At 43.6% G+C, this 19787-nt stretch overlaps 2 protein-coding genes across 5 annotated transcripts; both read right to left on the bottom strand.

The window, feature by feature from the left end:
- Window positions 1–4933: 4933 nt before the first annotated feature.
- Window positions 4934–8134, bottom strand: LOC116387570 (relaxin-3 receptor 1-like). The gene is made up of 3 exons (XM_031854810.1): window positions 7574–8134; window positions 6909–7355; window positions 4934–6823 (listed from the first exon to the last, which is right to left on the bottom strand). The coding sequence occupies exons 1-3, from the start codon at window positions 7778–7780 to the stop codon at window positions 6212–6214; spliced, it is 1266 nt and encodes a 421-aa protein (XP_031710670.1). The 5' UTR covers window positions 7781–8134; the 3' UTR covers window positions 4934–6211.
- A 722-nt stretch (window positions 8135–8856) lies between these two features.
- Window positions 8857–17753, bottom strand: LOC116387571 (cyclic AMP-responsive element-binding protein 3-like protein 3-B). Of its 4 annotated transcripts, none has more exons than XM_031854813.1 (10): window positions 17409–17753; window positions 17051–17149; window positions 16457–16727; window positions 15682–15800; window positions 15276–15386; window positions 14922–15028; window positions 12950–13018; window positions 11752–11836; window positions 11327–11371; window positions 8857–11232 (listed from the first exon to the last, which is right to left on the bottom strand). In XM_031854813.1, the coding sequence occupies exons 1-10, from the start codon at window positions 17559–17561 to the stop codon at window positions 11134–11136; spliced, it is 1158 nt and encodes a 385-aa protein (XP_031710673.1). In that variant the 5' UTR covers window positions 17562–17753; the 3' UTR covers window positions 8857–11133. The 4 variants fall into 4 exon arrangements, with proteins under 4 accessions (XP_031710673.1, XP_031710672.1, XP_031710674.1 ...); XM_031854812.1 differs by having other exon boundaries at window positions 11327–11420; window positions 17409–17749; XM_031854814.1 differs by lacking the exon at window positions 17051–17149 and having other exon boundaries at window positions 11327–11420.
- Between the last annotated feature and the right edge of the window lie 2034 nt (window positions 17754–19787).

The following is a 19787-nucleotide window of genomic DNA, read 5'->3' as shown; positions in this document are numbered from 1 at the left end:
AACTCCAAGTCAATCACACTTCTGTGAAATCAAACTGCCCACTTAGGAAGGAACACTGACAATCAATTTCACATGCTGTTGTGCAAATGGAATAGACAACAGGTGGAAATTATAGGCAATTAGCAAGACAGACACCCCCAATAAAGGAGTGGTTCTGCAGGTGGTGACCACAGACCACTTCTCAGTTCCTATGCTTTCTGGCTGAAGTTTTGGTCACTTTTGAATGCTGGCGGTGCTTTCACTCTAGTGGTAGCATGAGACGGAGTCTACAACCCACACAAGTGGCTCAGGTAGTGCAGCTCATCCAGGATGGCACATCAATGCGAGCTGTGGCAAGAAGGTTTGCGGTGTCTGTCAGCGTAGTGTCCAGAGCATGGAGGCGCTACCAGGAGACAGGCCAGTACATCAGGAGACGTGGAGGAGGCCGTAGGAGGGCAACAACCCAGCAGCAGGACCGCTACCTCCACCTTTGTGCAAGGAGGAACAGCAGGAGCACTGCCAGAGCCCTGCAAAATGACCTCCAGCAGGCCACAAATGTGCATGTGTCTGCTCAAACGGTCAGAAACAGACTCCATGAGGGTGGTATGAGGGCCCGACGTCCACAGGTGGGGGTTGTGCTTACAGCCCAACACCGGGCAGGACATTTGGCATTTGCCAGAGAACACCAAGATTGGCAACTTCGCCACAGGCACCCTGTGCTCTTCACAGATGAAAGCAGGTTCACACTGAGCACATGTGACAGACGTGACAGAGTCTGGAGACGCCGTGGAGAACGTTCTGCTGCCTGCAACATCCTCCAGCATGACCGGTTTGGCGGTGGGTCAGTAATGGTGTGGGGTGGCATTTCTTTGGAGGGCCGCACAGCCCTCCATGTGCTCGCCAGAGGTAGCCTGACTGCCATTAGGTACCGAGATGAGATCCTCAGACCCCTTGTGAGACCATATGCCGGTGCGGTTGGCCCTGGGTTCCTCCTAATGCAAGACAATGCTAGACCTCATGTGGCTGGAGTGTGTCAGCAGTTCCTGCAAGACGAAGGCATTGATGCTATGGACTGGCCCGCCCGTTCCCCAGACCTGAATCCAATTGAGCACATCTGGGACATCATGTCTCGCTCCATCCACCAACGCCACGTTGCACCACAGACTGTCCAGGAGTTGGCGGATGCTTTAGTCCAGGTCTGGGAGGAGATCCCTCAGGAGACCATCCGCCACCTCATCAGGAGCATGCCCAGGCGTGTAGGGAGGTCATACAGGCACGTGGAGGCCACACACACTACTGAGCCTCATTTGGACTTGTGTTAAGGACATTACATCAAAGTTGGATCAGCCTGTAGTGTGTTTTTCCACTTCAATTTTGAGTGTGACTCCAAATCCAGACCTCCATGGGTTAATAAATTTCATTTTCATTGATAATTTTTGTGTGATTTTGTTGTCAGCACATTCAACTATGTAAAGAACAAAGTATTTAATAAGACTATTTCATTCATTCAGATCTAGGATGTGTTGCTTAAGTGTTCCCTATTATTTTTTTGAGCAGTGTATGTATGTATGTATGTATATATATGTATGTATGTATATGTATGTATGTATGTGTACGTATGTATATGTATGTATGTGTATATATGTATGACTTTTAGCAATAAACACATTAAGTTCCTGGTAGAAGCTCCTGTGTATATGCGCTGTATGTTGAGTGCTGTCTAACAGCAGTGACCTAGTTACAAATGTGAACGTTTGAAAGGAAATGGCGACTGCATGCGTTTGATTACTTGAGATAATGGTATGAAACCTCATTAACATCTCCAAGGGTACACATTTTAACACTTTGGTAGTTATAAAATGTAATTATGCTTCGCTGCAAAAGTCATGGACGGAGGACCAAAAACCCACAACAGGTGTTTGTAGATGATTACTGCCGTAAACACGTTGCTGAGTATGCGTCATCCCATTAAGACCTTTTGTCTCTTCACATTTGGAAACAAGATCAAACGTAACAGCTGCTACTCAAACACACACCGAGTCCAACGTTGTGCTCAGTGAATGGCTCATTACACAGTCCTCATTACAGCTCTGACTGTGCTGATGAGCTAACGGTTCTTACTCTACCCTCTGAATGTTATCCGCCTCTTTTTATGCCTCTGGGACAACAGGAGCCATTTTGTTTCCTGCTCCGTCAGTCTTTCCAGTCAATTAGGACATGAGGAGTTTTGAGACAAACTGTTGAACTGAGCCGTGTTGTTGTTTAAAAAAAATTTAAGAATGAAACGGCTCATGATTGTGATGAAGTACCTTCATCTGTGAGGGATTTTGTTCTCTAGATTTGCCAAGATGTTGTTTTATCCGTCAACAATTTGACAGTTGAGTTTTTGAGAAAATTAACTATATTGTCAAATTTATCGCCAATAGATTTACTTATTGTAAAAGAGGATTTTAGCCCAAATTTGAGCGCATTAGTTACATTTTCAGTATTCTCAAACATTAACAAGTGAACTCAATAACTGAAATTAAGTTTGATGCTCCCTGTGGACAAAAGTGTTTCTCTTTAGAAAACCTCTCCTCTCTTACTGCAGCGGGGTCCACTCGGTCCTGGTTCTGGGTCTTCAGTGCCTCCCTTCCCTCCAGGGGACCCTAGCAATACTGCCTGGGCATAGTAACTGATGAGTCTGAGTCTTCTCACTGATGTTTACGTAGGTCATACAGAGGCATCATTATTAAATTGTCATCGTCACATTTCGGGATGTGGTGGAACAGGGAAACCACAGGAGACATAAGTCTCTAAAACTTGATTTACCTGATCAGTTCAAAGGACGGGAAACGGATAGTAAAGCGTAGCGTCTCTCCCCGACAGCACTCACAGATGACGGAGTAGATCAGAGCCGAATGCTCTGAGCATCTGTGTAACAGTCGGAGACAAACTTGTGAGGAGGCACAGCACTGAAGAACTGCATGAAACCATTTCTGCAGTGTTTATGTTCTCAGGCTCCATCATTAGAAATTGTAAACTTTATACATCGCCAGACAGATTCTTCCTTCAGCTGCTCCAGTTGTTTCAGCACTTCATAAGTCCGTGCCAAATGGCAGAATGGACATCAGGAGTCAGCGACAGCATGCCCGGGGGCCGGCACAAAGCGAGTAAAAAGACTGCATTAAAGATTTGTTGTTAGACTCAAACTCCTCAGTTGTAATTCAAAGTGAAGCGTCTGGAGGAAAGCAGGCACAGCTCACTAACCATTAACATGAACCCTGCTGTGGAGCACCGGGGAGGCGGCTTCCTGCTGTGTGAGAGAGTTCACCTGGCAGTTACGGAGACGCTTTTAAGGAAGGTGAGAACATTCACCAAACCTCTTTCGAAGAAATTTATTCTTAAAGCCCACATGTGCAGTTTTAGGGACGATTCTGACATTCGGTATAAGAGTGTGTTATGTTACTAATGCTACTAAAGATGACAACGCTTTAAGCGTCCCAGCAGAAGTAGCTCCACTTCAGGACTATTTAAGGTTTATTTCATGTTTGGAGTCCGGTACTCCGCCCTCTTCCGTTCTTGACTCAACTCTCTCAACTTTTCTTTTCATGCTAATTAGGATCAACCGGCATGCGCTTTAAGTTTCCAAGGACAATGGGATTCATCATTATAAGAACGTAGCTACGAACAATTCTGTGGTTTAACAACATGACATGAATGTGAAGGAGACTTTTCTTTGGCTCTTTCTCAGTGAACGGAGCAAAAGCGGTCAGACAACCCTGCTGCTGAGGGTCTAACACCGTCCTGAGTGGGCTGAGTTTGTGCTCCGACATGGCCACATATCATTTAGTCAATCAGGATCCAGAGTGTGGAGTCCTTCTCATTACAGGAATGTGTGTTTACAGTCTAATAAAGAGGCTCCCATTCAGCATATAAATCAGCTCAAGCACAATTACAACTGGCAGCTGTCGGTTAAGGTCGAATGAACCTTTTAACTCGTTTTAATGAGAAACATTATACTACGGACATGTTTGTCCCTCTTGAAAGAGAAGCATGACCTCGTCTATGCTCTTTGAAAGCAATTTAATTGTCGTATAAAAGTAACAGCACTAACGGCTGCATTCAGATTCATCACCCCAGTACTGATGGAGGTTAATCCCCCCCTGAGAGAGGCATGTTTTTGTTCCTTCTGCGTGTGCTGCAACACAATCGTAATATCAATTATCTGGTCTCAGAAAAAGATCTAACATAACAAAGCAGCAAATGCAGTCACATAAAACTAAGGAGAAAGAAGGGTCACCATTTAGCTATGGGTTTTAACATAACATCACACATCTAGAGAAGATGCTTCTTGAGCTTGTATTTGCTTTAAAGCATCAATCCATACCGTCCATACTTGGACATATAAGGATGACAACTGGCTTCCATCAGTGCGGTTCTGTGAATGACTCCCTGTGCTTGAAGATGAATAGCTGGGCCCTCGTAAGATTGTGGCCCTTGTTCCTGTTCGGATGTCGCTTGTTTTCTGTTTTCTGTTCTGAGATAGAAAGAGCGATGTGCTGTTCCTGCTCTGTTCATTGTGCAGAATTTGATGAGAAAACTGTCACGTTACAAAGCGAGTCCCCGGGAACAAACATTAAATCAGACGCAATAATAACAGAAGATTTTCTTTTGATGGCACAGCGAACAGCAAAGTGTTCTTTGGACAAGAGAACGAGAGAATGAATGCAATGCGTGTTCTGAAATCACACCTTTTGATTGTTTTTCTTTCACAGAAAATAAGTAATTTCTACCAAATTGGCACACGATGGGCGGACTGTGGTGGAGGATGTGTGTGGTGTTTGCACGTCAGCTGAAGATGGTTATCCGTGTTCAGAATTTAAAGGTTGCAAAAGGGCAGAAAATGTGGAGCAGCTTTTATGCGGTTGACTCATTTTCTTGGTCTTCGCGGTGTCGCGGCTGCAGACGACATTAACTTTCCAGAGACGTCACTGAACTCTTTTGTCCTCTCGTTTTATTTAATGTCACTTTACATACGTGTAATCACAAAAAAACATGCCCAGCGGTACAAGCAAGGCAGACACCGAGAGACATGACGATGCACAGCGGAGTTAGCAACAATAACACAAATCAATATTAAGCACATCAATCCGTGGACACGTAGGAATGACACATATGACAATGTAACAATCTCACGGTTGCCTGTGTAGGTGTTTGAGGTGAAAGGTACAAAAATCACTTGAACTATTCAAACATCACTCTGCATTTAGTTTGATTGTGCCAAATAAGAAACCCGACAACAGTGTAACTAAGAGCCGGCTCATCATTGACAGCAATGTACTCATGTCACCAAGGAGATTACTTCCATAGTGCTATGTAAAGTGTGTGTGTGTGTGTGTGTGTGTGTGTGTGTCCACTTTGAGGGCTGAACTGAATTTGGAGGGATCACAGTGTCTTACAGCCACATGATTAGAAAATGGCACCAAATAAAATATGGCACATAAAGGAACATTTTCTTTAGTAGTAGACATTTTGGGAAATGCCTTTTTTCTTGAGTTTCACACAAAGACTGGAAACGGAAACAGCGAGCCCGGTTCTGTCCAAAGGCAATTACATCCATCTACCAGCACCTCTGAACACAAATTAAAGCAAAAGTGTGTAGCATTTAGGGGGATCTATTGGCAGACATGTAATATAACATTCATAACTATGTTTTCATTAGTGTATAGTCATCTGAAAATAAAAATGGCGTTTTCATTACCTTAGAACAAGTCCTTGATATCTACATAGAGAGCGGTTCCTCTTCAAGCGGTCCGCCATGTTTCTACAGAAGCCCAGAACGGACAAACCAAACACTGGCTCTAGAGGGGGGCCTTTTGTATTTTCACGTTAGCTGAGGGCCTTCGCAGCTCTCCGACATGCTAGTGAAACGGCTGTAAAGTGAGCCGCAGAGTGCAAAACCGTGGTAACACCAGCTGCCGTCTGAATTTCGTCGCTCCTAAAGTAGGTGAGGCGAAGGTCCTGAAAGACACCACGGCGTTGCCACGGTTTTACTTGGTGGCTCACGTTCCCGGTGCCTTTGGATAGAGCCAGGACGGCTGTTCCCGCCTGTTTCCTGCCTTTGTGCTCAGCTAAGACAACAACCTGCTGGCATAGCTTCATTTTCAGCCTGCAAACATAAAGGGGTGGTAATAATCTTCAAAGGGAATAATTGCATTCACCATGACGTCAAATTGTTCCTTTTAGTGAATCACACATTGATGTCTTTGTGCATCATAACCAGGCCGGGTGGGGCTTCCTCCACCCTCCTCCCTCTCAGGGCCTGAGTGAGAACATTTCGGATGGAGCGAGACACTCTCAGCAGGAGCTCCTTCAGTCCAGCTCTGTACTCTTTTCGGATCAGGCAGTAGAGCACCGGGTTAAGACAGCTGTTTGCGTGAGCTAAGCACACAGTCAGGGGGAAGGCGTACGCCTGGGTGTTGTAGAAGGCTTTACTGAAGGGCACCAGGTCAAATTTGATGAGCACCCCCCACAGGGTGAGAGCCTGGTTGGGCAGCCAACAGATGAAGAAGGACAGAACTACGATGGTTACAGAGCGGGTGACTTTGGAGCGGCGGCGGTGGCGTCCTCTCTCGCACTCGGACCTCTCTGTGACACTCGCGCTGACCGTGCTGCCTACGATGCGCCGGCTCAGGATGAATCTCAGGAGGAGCAGGTAGCACACGGAGATGACAATCAGGGGAACCACAAATCCCAGGAGGACTTTCTGTATTTGATAGAGTCCGAGCAGGACTTGAGGATCCCAGTGGCTGGAGTCTGAGTCGGAGAACCGCACTAAGCACAGCTCATCGTCTATAGACACCTGTAAACACAACGACAACCGCGTGAGAGGTTTCACACCCAAAACGCAAAGAAAGACGTGGACGTTCGGTCTGATTTCAACAAACCTGGACTGTGGTGGAGTAGAACACATGAGGCAGCGTAGCCACAAGCGACACCAACCAAATGGTTAAACTGGCCCACTTGGCACGAGCGGTGCCGATCTGAGGGCTGCCCATCTTCAGAGAGGTGACCAGGGTGTAGTAGCGGGTCACGCTCATGGCGGTGAGGAAGAAGACGCTGGCGTACATGTTCAGGGTGGTGACCGAGCTCACGATCTTGCACATGACCCGGCCAAAGGGCCAGCGGAAGTCCAGCACCGTGTCCACGGCCCAGAAGGGCAGGGTGAGGACAAACTGGAGGTCCGTCAGCGCCAGGCTCATCACGAAGCAGTCGATGGAAGAAGAGTGGTGGTGGCCCCGGTGGCGGGAGTGGAGCAGGAACAGGGCCAGGAGGTTACCCACAAGCCCCAGAACACACACCGCCAGGTAGACCAGGGCAATGACGACTCGTACCTGTCAGACACACACAGTATATATGAGTTTGTCATCTCGGGCGTAGAGGGTCAGAGAAGTGCACACAAGGAAATTAAAAGTCAAAATACAACATACATCCTCGAAGCAACTCTCTTTTCCGGCACATGTTTAGGGAGTTCATGCAAAAATGATCTTGACAACCATTTTATTTCATTCATCTGGATTTGTAAGGAAGGTGGATGCTGAGCTACACCTACTGCCAGGTTCGCGCTGTCCGCGTGCAGGTCCAGCGAGGACTCCTCGGAGAGGATGTGGAGCCAGCAGTTCAGTGAAAGGTTCAGAGCTGCGAGATTAGAGGTCGCTCCCGTGGGGCCGATAAGTTTGGAGAGCTCGCGCTCATTCTCCTCTCCTCCGCACGCGCTCAGAGCGGCCAGGGGTCCGGAGGCGCTCCCGTTGCTCTGCATGATTCTGCAGAGGATTTTTTTTTCTTTATTTTTTTTTAAAGTATCAAGTTACGGCAGGTTTCCCCCTCTTTGCGGCTAACTTCCAAAGTGTGGGTGCGCAGTTGTGGATGCATAAATCCCCATCGTTCAAAGCCCCGAAGTTGCGTGATTTATCCGAACGATTTCTAAATTTGCTCGCGTTTTACAAGCGGAAATAAAGTTTACATATGAGGTATGAAGGCTGATTAATCCGCATCAGACTCAGGAGCGTTCAGGTTGAGGTCCGCCGTGACAGCGCTTCTTCTGTCAGCACCACTGTCAGCATCCTGAGGCTTTTATACTCGCGGAGGTGCTCCTCCACCGCTCGATGGCGCACTGGACGAGTGCGCACGCGGAGGCTTTAGTGTTACTACACTGTTGTGATTCACGGATGAACAACCAGGGAAAGGCTTGTGTTGCATGGTGGGAAAGATAATTCAGCATTCTGATAGTCTGTTTTTTTCTGAATTTGCTTTGCTCTTAAGTGATTGTATTGTTCTTAAATATAGCTCAGAAACACAGCTTGAAATGCATGTTCTTCTGCTTTATTTAAATTGTGAGTATTTGTATGCTTTAAGCTTGCTATTCAATGTTTGTCAAATGTCCCCTTTTTGATGGAGCCAGCTAATCACCCTCTCTGATGTTGTGTCCAAAAATCACCTCTAATGTTTCTGCATATGATGTGAAGTAAAATTACACTGGATAGTATTTTCAGAAAGGAACGCGCATCTGAAACAATGCACATCAGAGGAACGATACATTTTCTAAAGCAGCCTCGACAGTCTGTAATTTATCAAACCGCTTTGCACAAATCTTTCATCTGCATTGAGGGTTTGCAGAGTTTGAGACTGACATCATGACCGATCCTCTAAAATGATGCATCGGGGTTTGATTTAAAGTCCAGTCAAAACAGTTTACAATTCACTCTCGTTTCTTTGTTTGGCTCCGTACGCCGTGAGGAGCAACTTTAAAAGAAAACCTCACTAATTTGTTGACATACTGAGATGGATGGAAATGAAGATATCTTTGGAGTCCGACCCTATAGGATCTCTGTGAAGCTGCTAATTTGCATTCTGCTGAAGCTTTCCAAGACACTTGAAGAAGCAATTTCATCTTCACACTTTTATGTTTTCATGGCACCTATTGGCTGCCTCTTTTATTTATGTAGTCAATGTGAGGGTAAAGTAAAAACATTTTTGTTGAAGTGAACATTTCTCTTGGTCAAGGTGAAAATACAGAATGTCCATTTTTATTCATTAGAGAATAAAGATTTAGCCTATATGATATTATGATTATATAGATGAGATTATGAATGAGAGTGGCGAACAGCTCTCAAATATTTTGTGCTTTATTGTATTCATACTACACTTAACTGTTAGCTCGGTAAGGGGTTCATGCATCGCTTTGCTGAGGACATTTAATGTGCTCGCTTTGTGTCATTCTTTGGAGCATCTGGTAGACAGAGTGACTTGATATCACTCTGAATGTCTCCCTCCAACCATTGCTGCAATGCGTGAATATAGCAGCAGTGGAAGACAAAGATCCAGCCAGTATCTTAAAGTGTGTCCATACCTCAGAAAGGTGACGTGGGGTCAAAATAATTGTGACATCAACTCAACTTTGACATGATTGAGTATCTGATGTTCAGTTTCTAAGTGGATCTATAGACTCCCTCTATACCACAACACCACAAATGTCCCTGCTTCAAGCAGCCTGATCAGAAATTCATTTCTGACTCCCAGTGCCGTTAGTGTACTCACATTATCGTTTGGGTTTCCTCAAATCATATGTTTATTTGAAGTTTCGTTCACCTTGTAACATCTTGTACAAACAACACTCAGAGATAACTGTTAAATGTAAATGAATCATGTTCTGCAAACGAGTTTGCAGAACACAAATGTGTCCATACTAAATGGCAGTACTTGCAAAACTTACTGTAAATCCTCCAAATTTCTAAAAATATTTTGAAGGACATGTTCTCGTATTGTCCTGTTAGCTACAGCGCTGTCTGCAAACTGTATTCCAGAGACATTTTAATACATGCAGTGTGTAAAGACCATCTTGTGGGACTCGCCTCAGCTGAGTTCATGTTATTTCAGTGAGCAGAGGACGCTTGAACGTCAGCGTTTCATGAACCCACATGTCACCTTGATGTTGCCCTCATTCTTTCGCTGGGAAGGCATCGAGCTGATGAAATGTGTTTTGAGATGCAAATTTTGTCCCCAACTTACAGCTGCGAAGATGATTCTGTGAAACAGACACACTGAAATATGATGCATTACGGTGAGGGAACGGAGATGAGGAAGATAACAACGGATGTTCTGGACAGAAAGTGGGGCAGAAAACATGTGCAGCACCAGCAAACTAGAGACAATAATTAACCGGTGAGTTGTTCTTTTTTTTTTTAATGGATGGTCTCTAGGTAACAGACGGCAGTTTCAATCACTATCCTTCAAATGCATTCAATGACAGCCTGTTTTGCAACAATTTTCTTTGACCCCACTGGAAAAAGGCACTTCACATAATTACATGACCAGCCAATAATTATATTTCCAAATATAAAATAACAAAGATTTTTTCTAAAATTGAGATATGATATCCAATATTTTTTTAAACTGTAGCCCACTTTCCCACATTGACAGCTTTCATGAAAGTAAAGCTTATTATGACTTTTTTTTGATTTAAGTGATAAGCCTTCCAGCAGCTTTGGCTCATTAAGGACACATCTTTTTTTTAGTTTTTCACATATATTGCCTCATTATGTTTGGAATGCGAATCTCTTCCAAATTGGACACATGGCATGACTGAGAGAAACAAATCCCTTCCGGGGCTTCCCAAAAAATCAGTCGCGTAAACATTTTAATTATCTTGTGCTTCGTCAGCATTGCAAACTAAACTGTTACAAAGTGCAAATCTTTTTTGACAAACATTTTTTTAACATATAAAGTCAATAATAAAATACAGCGGCGAATATACATTTGTGTTGTTTAGCAGATCATATCTGTCTACATCTTGCAGTAGTATGCAGTGATTAGATATAATACATAGTCAACCAGGACCCCGAGGCTCCGTTTTCCAAAGCAACATGACTTCCTCGCTTGTGTATGAGTGTGTATGAGTGTCAAACACACCATAATACTTCACTCTCAGCCTCTGAAGGGAGAAACGGATGTTGAAAAGCAATCAAAATTGCTCATTTGTATGCCACGCCTGCAGGCAAGCCAGCTTTCCTTTCCTACGTCTTTCCTCTTGGGGGTTCCCGAGGAGATCAGTGATTGCCTGCAATCCTGGTGGTGAGAGGATGGGAAGTCTACCAAGGGCTCAGAGCTTCTCCATCAGCCTGCACAGAGCCTCAACGCCCCTTGAGATGGAGAAGAGAGGAATAGGAGCGGCGTCTCGCACTTCATCCATCGACTGCAGGGAGCGGGACGGCACTGAGGGGCACAGACGTGGTGGAGAGGAGTGAGTGTATGTTTGTGTGTGTGTGTGTGTGTTATAAAAGACAAAAGTGTGTCGATGTCTACACACCTGTTGTCTGTGTGTACTCTCCCTGGCTGGGTTGGCTGTAGGGGTCTGGATGGAGATTTGAGGAAATGAGCAGCGAGAAGGAGATGAGCAAAACCTGGACATGAATAAAGAAAGCAGGACAAATACAGAAGACAGAGGCCAAAGAGAAATAACAAAAAGCCCAGGGAAAAGTAGAAATGGAAATTTTAGGCATAACCCACATGCCATATTGCACAAAAGATAAGCGCAGGTGCTAGCTAAAACCTCAAAGGTAATCACAGTAGTAGTCAACAGTGGCGCACAGGCAGTGGTTTAATGATGTGCTCAGGCACTATAGCGTCTATATATCTATACCTGTATCTAGTATTCAGTTGTTGCAGATTATGCATTCTGATCAAATTCTCAATGGTGTAAATCAATGTGCAAAGTTGTGTTGTATTTCTCACCAGGAGGCAGGTCCCTCGGTGCGTTGTTTTGCTGGAGCTGTTAGGAACCAGAGCCTGTAGCCGCCTCAGCTGCTCCAGCAGATCACTGCAATGCAAATACAGACAGGAGGATGAAAGAGACTGTGTAACATTTTTACATGAGGGCCCACAAGGCATCATTTTCACGGTCAACAAAAAGAGGAGCAGCATGTGGTGGAGAAGTGCAGGTACATGGTCGCTTTTCATATTTTGTTTCAATTCACCACAGCACTCTGCTGAAAAGCAGCATAATGAGATGTCAGGATGAAGAGGAAGCAAAGTCAGAGAATGCCGTTTGTGGTTTATAAATTGGATGGGCTTTGTATTCTGGCCATTTTACACTCAGCCTCCTCAGTCCTGATTTTAAACAAGTTAAAAGTTTTCTTCACTGGGTTGTCAACATCTGGGGAGGGAGGGTCCATGGACAGAATAAAGAACACTGACAGACGTACTCCAACACATGGTAGTTGGTAAATGGACTTGTACTTGTATAGCACTTTCACACTACATGTCATTCACCCATTCATACTCATTCATACACCGCAGGCAAAGCCTACGTGGACTAGCGGAGCCGGGGATCAAACCACCGATCCTCTGATTGAAGGACAACCCTACCACTGAGCCACAGTCGCCCCCACAACAAAGGTAGAAAAGAGAGGATGGCACATCAGGATGACACATGACTCATACAAACAATTTACTCATTATGTCATTGCTGACTTTTTGCCTGGGACATTCAGTTTCAGATTCAGTCTTTCACCACCATATCATCTATCTAACCATCAACAGCATATGTAGACTTTAGCACGGTCATTTAATTTTTAAACAAGTCAGCTGGAGACATACAGTAAAAGAGCCAGCCAGAGTCTGTGCTCTTAACCAAACCGTGGAGCTAATGTAAGCTTAATTAACAAGCAGTGGTACTTTATTACTTCAGATGGCAGAATATTCATTTAAAACAAGAATGACATGCTCTTCTCTCTTCTAAATCACTGTAAATTGCATATATTTGTGTCTGTACTGTTGGTCAGACAAGACAAGCTACTTGAAGATGTCATTTTGGGAAAATTGTGATGGGGATTACTTTCTGAAAAAAAACAACTTAAAGTCCCAAGAAAGACCCCACAATAATGAAAACAACCGTTAGTTGCAGCCCCTGTTGGCTGATTTGAGGACTCACTTGTTGGTCTCCTCCAGCTGCTGCATCTTTCTCTGCAGCTTGAGGTTGTGAGCACCACACGCAGACATCCTACAGAAAGCGAGAGAAGAGAAAGAGGGGAAATACAGATCCAATTAGGAAATAAGGGTATCCTATAATACTGTGTTATGATGTTGTTATCCGTCTGCTGAGTGTTATCTTGCAACTCATTCTGTTATTCAGTGAATCCCCCCCCCCCCCCCTCCTTCTTCTGCTGTGGCTCATTTCTTTTAGTCTCTGTGAGTCACGCTCCATTATGGCCCTATGACTGAGCTGAACCACGACTGATAATGACACCACGTTGATGCGCTCCGTGATAATCTCATCGTGACACTTTTGTTGTCCAGAGGCAACAGGTTTTTAAATGGTTATATGCACAAAGGTTTGCTGTAGGCCTACCATACATTTACATTACGTTTGACAGATGTTTGAAACACACAAACTGTTGTCAGACTTCAGATACAATTATAATGCGTCTTTATTGATTCAGGTGGAAAACAACATGGTTTCTTGGTTCATAGATTACCACTCGCTGGTCACAGCTTGTCCATCTTTGGACTCCAAACTCTCAATCTGTTCTCCTCTCTACATCTCTGATTTCACATTCAACTTTGGTCCTGGCACCTCCACACAGTCTCCGATGATTCAGCTTTTCTGGGGTGAATCACTGATGGAAAGTTTTAGAGTTCAGTGCAGCAATCATCTGAAGCTCAGCATTAGTAAGATCAAGCAGTCCTACAAATACCCCGCGAAGGCTAATGGCTAAACCTGGAGGGATCTGACACACAGAGTCATGTGGGGATAGTCCTGCATTGCCCTTTCTTTCAACATACAAGCTCTACCGCTCTGCATTGTTTGCGGAGGTGTGATGGGCAGGAAGAGCCAACACGGGGGAGGCAGGCAGGATTAACAAATCTGGTGAATAAAGCTAATTTAGTGATGGGGCTCATTCTTCATAGCCTGGAGGTAGAGGAGGCGGAGCACTAAACTGAGCTTCATCTTGGCAAAACCTCCTGCTCCTCTACACAGCATCTTCAACCACCGCTCAATCCCCCTCCAGCTGCAACACAGAGCCTTATCAGCTGCTCTTTTGCGTGTTTTCTGTCCAACTGACCTCAGATCAGAGAAAGAAAGCTCACAGCTGCACTGTTTATTTTCAAATTTCTTGCTGGAAAATCTTCACAATCTGTTACAGTTCATTCATTATATTTCAGTCCTTAGCATGCTAACATACTACACTACGTTGTGTTAGCATTTATCAATGTACCTGAGAACAGCCTCAGGAAGCTGCAAGCTGTGCTCATCACACTTTCATAGTACGTTAATTTACCATATAAATAGCCTGATATAATACATTTGTGATTGTTTATTCTGGAAAAATCTGCAGTTTTATTGTAGAAAGTGGTTAATTATTAAAGATATGAGTGGATCTGCAGGATACTTGTGTTTTACCTTTGGCGACTTCGGGGATAAGTCTTATTTCTTTGATGTTTTGGTGCTGAATTCCCCTGATATCAATTGACTTTGGGTGCAGCTCTGTGAAGCTCTTTTCTCTTGAAAAAGTTTGAGTTTCTTGTAAGTATGTGGTCTTTCTTTGAGACGGCTGCCGCCACTCAGCTTTATGTCTTTTATTCCAAACAAACCACTTCTGTTGCTATGAATGTCCTGTGATGTTGAGAAGCTTTTTTTAAAGAAAGACTTGATGGACACAAAGAAAAAGCTTCCATGAAGTCTGCTTTATCAACAATGATATAGTAAAGTGGATATCTTTCTTTAAAATGTTCCCATCCGTGCAGCAGTTTGTTGAAGCTAATTAAGCGCCTGACAAAACAGGCTCATAGAGTGCTTCAGAGTGCAACAAATCACTACCGATGAAGGTTTCATTTTTTCCAGGCCAATGTATGCAGAGATTGTGTCGTGTTGAGTGAGGATGCTGAGTGCAGCCGGCTCCTACCTTCCCTCCAGACTGTCAACATAGTCCCTCTTCTTCTTCCGACTTTCTTGAGCCGAGTGCTTGTTGCGGATTTTCCGCCGGATCTTCTTTAAAACCCTCTCTTCAAACTTGTCAGGGTGATGAAACACACAGGAGGATAGAGACAAGAGAGAATGAAGAAAGGAAAGGTTAAGTGAGAGAAAACTGGGTTGTAAGGGGGGGGGGGGGCAACTGGCAGAGGTTGTGTAACTGGGGATACAGATTTAGATTTTGATGCATGCATGTGTGTGCCAGAGAGAGAAGAGGCGGTGAATGTGTATGGTGCGTGAAGACATCTGCCCTACATACGTGTCAGTGTGTGTCTCGCTCATGTACCTTGGACAGCGGCAGTTTGCTGGGTAAGTTCACCCCTTCTTTAGCCAGGAGCTTCTTCTCATCCTCATTAAGAAGAAGCTCCTGCGAGGAATGCTTGGGGATTCGCTGCGCCTGTAAACCAGATGGACAGAATATTCCAGTTAGAGTGACTCTCTTGGCAGTTTACCTAAAGAAGGCACTGGAGTGGACCGGTTCATAAAATTTTTGTGCAAAAGGGGCTCGCAGGTCACCTTAAAAAATGTCTCTGGTCAAATTATACTGAGAAGTAGTGGACCGTACAGTTAGTTCATACTTTATTAATTCGGAGCACGGAGACTGAATTCTTTATATTTAATGGCCCCGCTGGTTAGAAAGTTTGACAAAAGTTCTCTCTTTTCACAGAAATATTCCACTCTTCTCTGCTTACTTTCTGTCCCGGACTGGAAAGCAGCAGGTCCTTCACTGTGAGAGTCTGACTGGAGGTTTGGTTTGTAGTGCAGTAGTGTGCGAGGCCAAGCGGCTCTTGGAGGTCATCGGACTCCCAGCCTGCAGATTGAACCAGTAAAACTCACCAGTAAATTTCACACAATTGCCCTTATATGCTGTTCAAACAAAACACAATGTATTTTGGTTAAAACCCTTTTTCCTTGAATTTGACCTCTGAGACTGTGGCACCCAGCTGTTCTTCTACAATTTATGTCACACTTTTCTCTATGTTTGATATCTTTGTGTTGTTGTAGATCTGGTTTAGTCATTCAATTTCAAAGTGTTTTAAGCACTGAGGGGTCAATAATCAGCAATGCGAAAGGGAAACATCATTCAAAAGAACCATAAAAAGACAATTTCCTCACATGATGAATTGCACCTTTTATCCTTCAGAAATACTCAGAAATAGGAAAAACAAATTATTTGCTCTCTGAAAGGACCCCGGACTGTCAAAAGGCTCAGATAGTAGCTCTCATTATTCTGCAACAGAAACTCAAAAGGATAAATCTCACACCAATTTATACCTGCCTGTCCAGTGCTCTGGTTCACATTGTTCCCTTTAGGTTTGTGCATCTTAAAATGACATTTGTGCTCACTATTGAAACACTCTACTGTTTCACAGCTCAGACTGTAGCTGCAAGTATCACAGTTGCATTTTCATCACTATATGAAGTGCCAGTTTATCTCATAATTTTCCTTTTCACATCTGGTCTTACCTAGATCAATGGAAACGTCTGATGTTCTTTCATGCTGTGGTGACTGGTTCTCTGGAAGTGGAGGCTGAGGGAAAGACTGCGTTTCAAAGGCTGGAAAAACTGAGCAGAAGGGTGGGTGAAGGCTCTCTCTGGGGTCCGCCGGTGCGTCCTCGTTGATGCCGCTGTCAGTGGTGCAGGGTGACCACAGGGGGGATGCTGGAGCAGAGGAGTCGCTCCCACCCAACAAGGCATCCAGGAAGTCATCAGCAGTACTTACCCCGGGGCTCAGGGTCTGAGGAGGAGGAAGAGGAGGGTACGTAAGCATCATCCCAAGACACCACTAACTGCTGAATAGACTGGCCTAATCAGATAATCATATTCCCACACACGAGCACAGACACGACAACACGCCAGCCATTCATGTTCTTGAGCTCATTGGCCCGTGACTCTTTGCCTAATTGAAGCGCAACGAAACTGAATGAGCTCCCAAGATTCAGCTCAGTAACACATGACTGTTGTTGAGAATACAGATCACACTCTGAGATTGGTGGTTGTGATCATGTTGTCCCCCCGAGTGCTCAGGAGCGAACTGTGCGGAATGACCGTCGCACTCACTTCATGAATTGTGAAAGTACATGGTTGATTGCTGTGACAACCGGTGGTATCGTCCGGGTTCCTGAGCAGGAGGTCAATGAAGTCCATCCCACCATGCACCTGAAACAAAGAACTACTCTGAGCATCGGGTTTAACATGGAGATATTCATCAGTTTCTTAAAGGAAAAGCTGTGTAGCCTGTGTCCCCTTCTGCTGGTTTTTATACAATATGACTAAAGTCTTCAGTTCCTTGGACAAAGACTCCTTCAATGAATATACATTTAACCTTCTTTAAAACTGTTTTATAAGCTCACTCAGTCTGAATCCATCTCTTACACGCATAGTCGCATCCTGTGATCCGATAACAAATGTGTCTTACCTTGTCTGTAGCAGCAGCTGATGAAATTACAGTGAAACTATACCCGGCGGGAAAAAAAACAACACAAAGCCAGATCAATATGTTCCTCTCTGTGTCTTCGATGTCTGGGAGGAATGCCTGAGTCTGTTGAAAGGGACAAAGTTGAAAGGCCATATCACACAACGGTATTCTGCGAACCCAGCATATCACTGTCCAATCAGGTCTTTAGCAGACAGCTGAGCCAATGGGCACAGAAAGAAGACTTACTGACGGATGAACTACTCAGAGTTGCTCACAGGTATTAAAGTGACCTTTGATGTCAACATGATAAGGATATGATTCCTTGTGTGGTTTCACATTCATTTGTTGTTGGGCAGGGTTGTTTTAGAGCTCTTTTTTTCCCCTTTTGAAAGGCAGAAGGGGGAGGGAGTCGCTCTTTTCACTTAATCTTGCACTGTCAGTAGAAAGCTCAAATGTATTTGATGAGATTATGGCCTGATCCCTCACTCAGGGTGGTACAAACAAAAACTGTCTGCTCTTTTCTTCACTCATCAGTTAACTTTTCCTTGAAATCAAACTGATTGTGTATATTTCACCATTATTATGAATATCATTTGGTTAACATCTTCTTTTTTTCCCACTCAGTCACATATTACAGCGGCTCCCAACCTGTGGGACAATCATAAGATAATTAACAGGAGAAAACATTTCTGCCATTTCACAAAATTAGGTTTATTTTTCGATGTGCTAGCAGTGTGAATGAATTTTGGGTATAGACATTCATGGTTCACACTGACTTTGGTGTTTAATAAACTGGCTTTTAATCTCATGGCACCATGACGTTGACATTAGTGGTTTTGAGTGAAATATCTCAACAACATTGGAAACAACTGCTCTTTCACACCAACCAAACTTTCACAAAACTCACAAACTCTAAATTAAATTCAGATCTTCTCCAAATTGGTCAAAGTAGACTTTAAAAAAAAAAAATGTCCACAGTTTCTTTGTGTCTATCAAAGAGAGACTCGCTGCTGTGCAGCTAATTCCATCTATTATCAAAGTTGAACAATGACAACTTATGTCTGCTTTTCTATAGCAGAACAACCTCACCGTGCCTCACTCTGGCTTATCTTTATTGCTATAATAAGGAGCATCTGTTTCATGCTATTTCGAAGCAGACACATCATAAAGCAAAGAAATTATTATATTATTATTATTATTCAAAGTGTTGCACCTCTGGGGAAAGAGAGTCTGCCTATATGTGGAAGCTCAAATAATTTAATCCAATTTTCTTTTCTCTTCAGATGATTTCTTTTGACATTTTTACCTTCATGAGCCAGTTGAATGTTGACAGAAGCATGAATATATTTTCTTTTGATTTCTTTAAGTTTATTTTCTTTGTCCCGTACTATTCCGTCCAAAAGGTTCAGAGTAGGGAGGGACGTGAATGTGTGGGAAGACAGAAAAGGAGACACTCATGCCACAAAGTTCCTGGGTCAGATTCAGGCCTCGGCTTTATGTGGCTCAAACCTTAGAGAATCATTTCCTGTATGAACTATAAACCATGCTTCTCATCTTTTCTGATTATGTTTCACAATTTGAATAAATCAAACTCTGAAGCAGCTTTTTCGTTTCCTGGAGACGGAGATTCATTTTACAGCTCGTGGGCTTTTCAAAGAGTCTTTGCCGAATAGAAATATACAATTCAAGAATGTCTAATATTTAAAAAATAATCCCCATATATAAAGTGATAATATACCAGGATACGGTTCAAGATCAGAAAATGTAATCCTTGTGGAGCCAGTGTGAGTTAGAGTTTAAATGATTCATGAGGGACCAGGCCGGATGGATTGATATTTTATAAAAGAAAAATAATTCATCATACACTGTGGCCCCTGCAGGAACCCCATGTCATCAACATCTCTGTCTTTCAAGCACTTTCCTTAAGTATATTTGTGGCATTAAATTCCAAATATCTGTGACAGAGAGCCCAGGATTATCAGTACCGTAATAAGTGTAATTGCATGGCAGCGGAGCGCTGCTATCTTTATTGTTGTTCTTTTCTTAGATTAGAGTTTCAAAGTGCATGCAGATATGATATAACTATGACATGTTAAGCACATCGCTAGATATCAATAATAGTTTGCAGCTCAGTACAGATAACACAGATTGCTGTGTTATTGCAAGTTGCTGATGATATCATACTGTAATCCATATTATCGTGTCCATTTAGATGCATGTGACTGAGGGTCAAGAAGAGTTACATCCACTCATGGGTATAGCTGGGATGAAAGGATACATATTTGACATTTCTGGAAGTGATTCACCAAATATATATACTGTATATATATATATATATATATATATATATATATGAAAATTACCATGAAATCACAGTCA

Source organism: Anarrhichthys ocellatus, unplaced genomic scaffold, assembly GCF_004355925.1.
Source record: "Anarrhichthys ocellatus isolate YVR2014 unplaced genomic scaffold, GSC_Weel_1.0 scaffold15, whole genome shotgun sequence".
Taxonomy (NCBI): domain Eukaryota; kingdom Metazoa; phylum Chordata; class Actinopteri; order Perciformes; family Anarhichadidae; genus Anarrhichthys; species Anarrhichthys ocellatus.
The sequence above is the reverse complement of the archived record's forward strand: the minus strand, read 5'-3'. Positions and strand labels throughout refer to the sequence as shown.

What these genes read in the sequence shown, in the direction of transcription:
- LOC116387571 (XM_031854812.1), bottom strand. Translation starts at nt 17,561, where the DNA reads ATGGCCTTTCAACTTTGTCCCTTTCAACAGACTCAGGCATTCCTCCCA. An exon ending in GTTGACAGTCTGGAGGGAAG is followed by an intron (nt 13,019 to 14,921) that starts GTAGGAGCCGGC and finishes CGCTTTCTGTAG; the next exon opens with GATGTCTGCGTGTGGTGCTC. An exon ending in ACCGAGGGACCTGCCTCCTG is followed by an intron (nt 11,421 to 11,751) that starts GTGAGAAATACA and finishes ATTCATGTCCAG; the next exon opens with GTTTTGCTCATCTCCTTCTC.
- LOC116387570 (XM_031854810.1), bottom strand. Translation starts at nt 7,780, where the DNA reads ATGCAGAGCAACGGGAGCGCCTCCGGACCCCTGGCCGCTCTGAGCGCG. An exon ending in CGGACAGCGCGAACCTGGCA is followed by an intron (nt 7,356 to 7,573) that starts GTAGGTGTAGCT and finishes TGTGTCTGACAG; the next exon opens with GTACGAGTCGTCATTGCCCT. An exon ending in TCTACTCCACCACAGTCCAG is followed by an intron (nt 6,824 to 6,908) that starts GTTTGTTGAAAT and finishes TTGTGTTTACAG; the next exon opens with GTGTCTATAGACGATGAGCT.